Genomic DNA, 8,576 nt, shown 5'->3' on the forward strand with positions numbered 1-8,576 from the left:
TCTTAGTCTTGGAGGCTTCTAGTATGCTCCAAGGCCTAGAACAGACTAATCTCGTGAGTGTGGTAGGGTGAAACCCATTGGCAATGGCTTTGCAAAGGATATTAGTGATGGATGATCTTCTTATAAAAAGGATAACGTGGATAGTGCACAATCTATAAAAGAAATTTTATATAGAAATTTTATTGACTGATAATTGGTGGATGAAGGTTGATTATACTTGCTATTGGTGCTCCTATATATGGTGTTCTCAGAAAAATGATAATGACTACTAATTATTTAGTATATGAAATGAGGGATTTAGTAATTGAGAAATGTGAAAAAGTCATATATACCAACATGAAAGAAAGATAAAAGGTAAATATTCATCCTTTTTTCACGTAGTAAACTCAATATTAATTGATCGTTCAATTAAAAGTATCACATCACTAATATCATAAATTTAGAACGTTATCTTAATTTATGTTTATGTAATTTTAATATTGTAGATATGTATCACTAGTACAATAAAGGGAAACGACATCGATTATTTTCGGTTATACGTAACCGTTCATGAACCAAGGTATATACAGGCAAGATAAAAAGTGGTAGCCTTTTTGTCTCGGTTCAAAACCGAGGTAGTATGTGGGGGTCTTTTGCCTCGGTTGGTTTCGAACCGAGGGGTAGATGCCTTTTTTTTTTTTTTTTTCAGAAAATGGGGTTTTTTTGCCTCAGTTGGTTTCGAACCGAGGCGGTAGATTTTTTTTTCTTCAGAAAATCGGATCTTTTGCTTATTCAAAATCAGTTCTTTTTCATCCCCAATGGACAATGGAGGCGGAAACAAAACAGATGAAGGTGGCGATGAACGACCGAAGGCAGCCACAAACGGTTAAAGGCGGCGACGAAACACCAGTGGCGACGGTGAATGGTAGGTGGCAACAACAAACAGCGTTCGCACGAGAGAAATGGGAGGAGCAACATTCGTGCGTGAGAAATGGAGGTCACAAAACAACAGCTTTGCCTGAGAGAGAGAATGGTTACGCGAGAAAGAAGAAGGAACATTAGGTTAAAATTTCTTACGACGTCGACTAGTGGTGGAGGCAGTGGTGACGCTCAGTGATGGAGGCAGTGGTGGCGGCTAGTGGTGGAGGCAGCGACGACAACAACTGATGGAGGCAATGGTGGTGGAGCGACAAGGAAAACCTATTCGCGCAAGATGGGAAGCTGTCGTTCGTGTTGCTCTTAAACGGAAGAAGAAGAAGAGTGAAAATTTTTGTACTGTGTTATGGTTCTGGAATATAACTATCGAAGATCCTATTACCTTGGTTATAAAAAAAATCGATGCGTAAACCTTCCAGAAAAAAATTAAAATGAAATTGTAAATGGAGAAATTTTAAAAACATCTACTAACTATAGGCCTCGGTTCGCAGTTAAACCGAGGCATAAAAGAGCCTATGACATCGGTTAAAATGGAACCGAGACAATAGAGAATGGTTACTGCCTCGATTGGTTAGAGAACCGAGGCAGTAGTCCTATTTCAAAAAAAATGTCTGAGTTTTTCGCCTCGATTGGTCAGAGAACCGATGGAGGAGGCCAATTTCAAAATTTGTTAGGTAAAAAGTCTAATTTGCATGAGGTCAATAGGATTGTTTGCCTCGATTGGTCAGAGAATCGAGACAGTATATACCTTTAGGCATCAGTTCACACTGAACAGAGGCATATAATGTCGCCAAAATTACGAAATTGTCACCGCGTTTCTATACGTTTCAGTTTTTTTGAAACCGAAGCGTAATGTGCGAGTTAAAAAGTTCTTTATGAATGATTAAATGAAGATTCACGGAAACATGTCCCCATCAACATTTGAAACTTATTAATGAAAGGAAAATAATGTTTTAAGGGTACTTTAATGATGTGGATGTGTAAGAAGACAAGTAAATATAGAGTTTGCAAACTTTTCAAATGGAAATGTTGACGCTTTAAGAAATTATGGTAAAGTGGATGCAAAATCATGGTGGATTGTTCGAGCTCATGCACATTATCTTGAAAGGTGGTAGGTATGGGTATCACAAATTAAAATAACAGAATATAAGTATTATTGAAGTGAGTATATCATAGACGATGAGAGTTCCTTATTATGAGTAGTTGGTCATGGGTTCAATTCTTGTTGTGGGTTTGTTTGAAAATTTTGTGTGGCGTCTTGAAAACTTAGACCATTCCATTTATATATATATATATATATATATATATATATATATATATATATATATATATATATATATATATATATATATATATATATATATATTGGCTTTGATTTTTACAACTGACATTATAAATATGTTTTCTAATGAAAAATAGTATTAAATAATTTATTTATTTTATGTCAGGTGGAAGTTTAATCATTTTTTCAATCATCGTGAATTTTGGGTGAATGCATCGAAAGTGTGATTTTGGTGTTGTCATTGGGTTATCTTTTGAGTTATTAAACAATTAATAATTGAAAGATAGAAATATTAAATAAAATGTTAAATTTAAGTATTGAATTAGTTGTAATAAAGTATATATATATATATATATATATATATATATATATATATATATATATATATTATCATATTAAAACCAAATATAAGAAAATAGGTGATAGCGTTATTGACATTCAATTTCATTCAAACTTTTATATATTTAGGAGTTGCAGTGATGGTAATAAATTTGAATGTGAGATTCTGGAAATTTTAATAATTAGGAGATATATAAATGTAGTTAACTATTTTAATTAAGAAATAAAATGTTTTGTTATTTATATTTAAATAGTATTTTATTTTAAAAGATAGTTTTGGATATTGTTATATACTAGATATATTTACAAATTTAAAAGATATCTCGAGATATTATTAGATATTATTGTTAGATAATAATAAAAAAAATACTATTTGGAGACGTATTAGAATCAATTATAATATAGATAGTTTTATTTTAATATATTTTAAAAATATTGAGCTTTTGTAAAGGTTTAGAAAAATAAACCCAATGGGGTGGGCATGCGTCCTATTTATGTTGGATTAATATAGAAACCCTAGCTATCATGAAAAAGAGACAAAAAACCCTATTATAACCGTGAAAGAGGTGTGAGAGGACGACATTATATTTTGTCAAGGGAGAATCCTAGGAGCCAAACGATTAGGAGGGCTTAGAAGATTTAAAACACTTTGTTGGATTAGAGATAAGGGGAGCTAACTTTCAATATATATGTTTGAGTAATTATGTGTGAGTGTATAAATATTTTGTTTGTGTGTGTCGTAAAGCTGAGGGCATGTATCATGTGTAAAGTGTCATTTGTTTTGTTGAGTTATGTTGTATTTAAAATTTATTATGAATGATTTTTAAGATTTTAGATGTTCCATGAACATGAGACACAATTTTGTATTTTATATGTTGCCGTCCTATTTTATAGGATGTCGTAATATTTTTATGTGATGCTTTGGTGTTGCATATGAAGCCGTAGTATTTTTATATGGTATCATGGTATTTTATAGGAAGCCGTAGTAATTTTATATGATGTTTTGGTGTTGTATATGAAGCCGTAATATTTTATATGTTGTTGTGGTATTTTATAGGAAGTTGTAGTATTTTTATATGATGCTTTGATGTTGTATATGAAGTTGTAATATTTTATATGGTATCATGGTATTTTATAGGAAGCCATAGTATTTTTCTATGATGTTTCCCAAATGCATGGTGGTGTTAGATAATTGGTGCCCGTTTTGAAAGTGTTCCTAGGAAATCGATAATGACTGCAATGTTGTGAGCCTATGTGCCATGATGTGTGTTGGTTGTAGGGACATTTATATGGTGAGTTGTAATGGTTAAATGCATGATCCTTAATGTTGTTCTTACATGGTGTAGTTGCAAAGTTAATTGGATTATGTGTCAAGTGGAACATGAGTTGGTTGAGTTGTTGTTTTCCATAAGGGTTGTTTGATAACCATGCTAGTGGGTGACTATGAATTCTATGTTTTCCTACATACTCAATGGCAGATGACGCGAGGAAGTCCTACGTTGGTGCATAGGCCTTGTTTTGGTAAACAGGAAAGTCCCTGTTGGTGCGTAGGCCCTGTTTAGATGAACAGGTCATTTGTGCTGGAATACGAAAAAAGAAATATGGCAATAGTGATTTGGAGTGGTCGCATTGTTTGTATGGGTTGGAGTTTGATTAACAATGTGTTATTGTGCTGTGAATTTGATTTAAGTAGGAGTGTTATGAGCTTATACTTTAATTGATAATTGTATTATTATAATTATATCATTATCATTTGATTTTTATGTTGATTTTGTTAGCTCACCCTTGCATTTGTGGAGGTGGTTTTCACCTACGATGATCATATTTATACGAGAGAAAATGATATTACATAATATGTTGTTAATGATGTTGATGTGGCGTAGAACGAGAGACTAGTGTGGACTTATTTTTGAGATTTTCAAAATATTGTTCTTTTTTATTTAAACAAATTATGCTGAGGAGTTTTAGTATGTTATTTCAAGTTGTAATTGGATTAATTATTATTCCCGCATGTTTTTATTTATTTTCACGATAACATAATAAAGCTTAAAATTTTCACTATATTTTGATGGTATCAGATTATTATTTTTTGTAAATAATGGACGTTATTTTACTCACACGTGACATCTTAAATTGGGGTGTTACATCATGCACCAACACTTCAAAAGATAACTCTTAGGCTATAACAACCATGTTCTTCTTCTTCTTGTTGTGAAAGAAATTGGAGTACCTGCTATTCTTTGAAAAGAATAAGACGACACTTAAAAGGGTGGAGGATTTATTATTTGTATACAATAATCTTCGTCTTCTCTTAAGAAACTCCTTAAATACCAAAAATATAAAACTAAATTATGGGGTTTTGCAAGAGATGACTTTTCATTAGATGACAACATAATTCTTGATATTGTCAGCTTATCGGTTGATGAATCAGAATTAAAAGTTGTATTTTTCAATGAGAATGAACACATATAAGAGTCGAACACACTAATTTACAATAAATTTTTTTGTTTGACTTTCTTTTATAAATGTTTTTCTTAATTTTTTAAATATGAAGTACATTTTAATAGATACATTGTTGAATTATATGTTCTATATTTTTTAATCATATTTCCATATCGGTATCCATGTTTGTGCTTCATAGATCATAAAATCCATTATAGAAAGCCATTGTTAACATCTGATATATTTTCTTGAAGTTTACTTGGCAAAAGGTAGACTTGAGATGGGTCCCACCTAACTAGGCCTAAGGTAAACCAGACTTAATTCAGCCAAAGGTGGGCTTGAGTAAACTTGTGAGCCTAATTCTACATAATCCGGTGTGGGCTTTTTAAGACTTGGTCAAACATGGGTTTGACTTGATATAACTTAACTCGATTTGACTCATACTCGACTAACCTTAGTCCAAGTGGATATAACTCAACTCGACTTGAGGTGCATGACTCAATTAAGTCAAAGGTGGGCCTGACTCAATTTAGCTTGAAGTGGATCTAAACTGACTCAACATAGTCCAAGGTGAACCTAACTTGACTTATCATGATGTGGGCTTAACTTGACTCAATCTAAATTGAGTCCAACTCTACTTCATCTGATGTGGACCCAACTTAATTGGGCCCAACATGTGTTCAACTTGACTTGATTAGGGTTGAATTGGTCGTACTCAACTTAGGCGAAGGTGCGTTTGTTTTGCCTTGGCTCAACGTGCACCCAACTCAACTCAACCTCGTATGGGTCAACTCAACTTGACCTTTTGCGGGCCTAACTAGATTATGTGCAATGTGGACTCGATTCAACTAAATATGATGTAGAATATCATGTACTATATGCTCAATCATGAAGTGTATCCTATTATGTACTATAGGCTACGATTTTTAGTTATAGTCTTAAGATTTTCCTTTTTTACTATGCTTGAATATACTATGATTCATTAATTGTAGTTTAACATTGAAAATAACTGCAGTCATATCTCTTTATTGCACTAGTGACTTTATCAACCTTAGTTTGACTTGGACGCAGACTGACTTGGACCTAATCTGAATGACCTACAAGACTCGCGCCTAATCCAACTTTGTCTATCTTGACCAAAGATCAACTCACATAGACTGACTCATAGGACCTTTTTTATGATTTTGGTCTAGTGAGTTTTCTTGGTCCCAAGATATGGGTCAAGGTTAAGTCCTATGCATTTGACTAAATTGACAAGTTTAACTGACTTGATTATGATTAATTTGAACTAGATTCAACTCAATATAGTGTGGACTTTATCAACTTTGGTTTGACTTTGACTCATAAGATTTTTTTTTTGTTATTTTGGTCCTATGGGTTTTTTTTTATGTGGATTTTCATATGGATCAAGACCAAACACTATATGTTTGACCTAGTGCTCTCAAAATGAGTTAAAACCTGCGGGCCAACCCGGTCCACCACAGGTTCGAGTCGGGTTAAATTTAAAAAACAAAAAATATTTTTAAATGGGTCAATTTTTAATCCGGTTCACTTAGAACTTGGTTCATCAACCCGTGGTGAGTCGGTTTGGAACCTAATGTATTGACATGACTAATTATTAACACCTAATCTATTTTCTTGAAAGATACTTTCTTCTGGTTCACAACATTTAACTCTGTTGATTTAAACCAACCAAACGTTTCATATCATGGCATAAATATTTGAAAACACACAAATACAAAGATAACGTTACATAGTTCTAAAGATGAGGAGTTTAGATATCACACATGGCTCCTGATGGATGAGCTATACCCACTCTCAGCATCATAATACCTAGACCACAACATAACACCTCCATATTTAGCAGAACCCTTAATGGCTGGAAGCACATTAGAAAGAAGATCCGCAGAAGGAATGAAGCCACTCCCTGCAGCCTGTGGGGAAGCTGGCAACCCCAAGAATATCTTGTTGGCAGGGATACCTGAAATCCACTGCTTCCATGCATCTTCGAGGTTAGTGATTGCCCCAGAAGTGTATTGGCAAGGAGGGTTGTTGTAGAATTGGACCCACACATAGTCAAAAAGCCCTGTAGTGAGAGCATTTCCTATCCAAGCATCAGGAAAAGGGCACTGAGGAGCTGCAGTGATGTAGACTTGCTTGCCTTGCTTGGCCATGGCGTAGCCTTTAAGGAACCTGGCAAGATCACCCCAATGTTGGTTTGATCCACCTTCAATGTCAAAGTCAACGCCATCAAGAACAGCAGGGCCAAGAGGCCGAGATGAGGACTGTCCCCCCAAGAAGTTGTTCCAAAGGTAACTGGCTATGTGGCTTGCATCTTCAGTGGATGCAATTGAATAGCTTCCAGCACCTCCTCCTAAAGACAGCAACACCTTGATGCCTTTGGCTTGACAAGATTTTATGTCTGAACTTAACCCAGTGCACCCATCACTGTACGGATCGCAGTGACCAGCAAGATTAATCATGGGAGTTTGTCCATTGCCAAAGGTTGGCAAAAAGGCTAAGATCAAATAATCATAGTTCCCTGTCGCACAAGCCTCGCTCAGCGTCCCCTCGTTGCCATTCTGGCCCCAGTAGATTGCTATTTCTCCACCATAACAACCATTTCCTACTGCTAACAACACTAAGCACAACAAAGGAACTGACATTGCTGATGATTTAAATGCCATTGTGAAGGGGCCAATAATTCTTTTGAAAAGGTAAAAGATTTAGGCTGCTTCTTTGCCAACTGCTTCTTGGGACCAACGGCTTTTATAGAGTTCATATATGTTTCAATCCTTTCAAAATAAACTCTGGGGATTTTCTCAATAGAGCGTGCCTTGTCAGTTGCCAGTAATGTCTATTATAATAATTATTGATACTGACTTCATAAAAGCACCGTGCAAATTTACCTATCTTGCCAATTCTAATATCTTCTTCAACTTGATTGTTCAGTGCTTTCCAAAACTTCATTCACTATCCTCCACTTCCAAACATGATAAACTAAAATAGCGGTCAAGTGTACGAAGCCTGCTAGAAAATAAGTATTTTTTTTTGTTGTTGTCATAAATGGTGCAGTGTTTCTTACTATCTGATAGTCGTCCATTTTAGTGCTTCTGCATTGGCTTTAAAATGGTAACATACAAATGGCAACCCATGTTGGAAATTTATTGTTGATAGGTGTTACCAAGAATTATCTCAGAAGCAACAAAAGTCATGACAAAAGATATGTTATAAGGAATATGTTTCTAGTATTTTCTTGATATTATTATAGCTGGCCTTCCATCTGTGCGGAAGGTATAATGAAGATCAAAAGGAAAATAAATTTCTTCGAAAATCTGTGTCCATATAGATTAAAAGCTACGCAGATGTGACGAGTTTACTCAACCTATATTGGCAATAGCGATAATTTTGTGTTCAGATGGTCGAATAATTTCAAAAATTTTAAATATAATGTTCAATCCCTCCTGTATTAGTCAAATATGATTAAAGAAGTTTTGCTCTCTCTATTTCTCCCCTGGCTGTTTAATTTAGCACAGTAATAGAAGGGAGGGTAAATTCTAATGCTAATTCAGTGTTGATGTATATGATTATGAGTGAA

General features: G+C 34.5%; 1 protein-coding gene across 1 annotated transcript; it reads right to left on the reverse strand.

Annotated features, from left to right (window-relative positions):
* Nucleotides 1-6,640: 6,640 nt before the first annotated feature.
* LOC124820286 (hevamine-A-like) lies at nt 6,641-7,951 on the reverse strand. The gene has a single exon (XM_047291956.2). The coding sequence runs from the start codon at nt 7,663-7,665 to the stop codon at nt 6,760-6,762; it is 906 nt and encodes a 301-aa protein (XP_047147912.1). The 5' UTR covers nt 7,666-7,951; the 3' UTR covers nt 6,641-6,759.
* Between the last annotated feature and the right edge of the window lie 625 nt (nt 7,952-8,576).

The sequence above is a fragment of the Vigna umbellata genome, chromosome 1 (assembly GCF_029865625.1).
Source record: "Vigna umbellata cultivar VRB3 chromosome 1, Vumbellata_1.0, whole genome shotgun sequence".
In the NCBI taxonomy this organism is placed as follows: Eukaryota; Viridiplantae; Streptophyta; class Magnoliopsida; order Fabales; family Fabaceae; genus Vigna; species Vigna umbellata.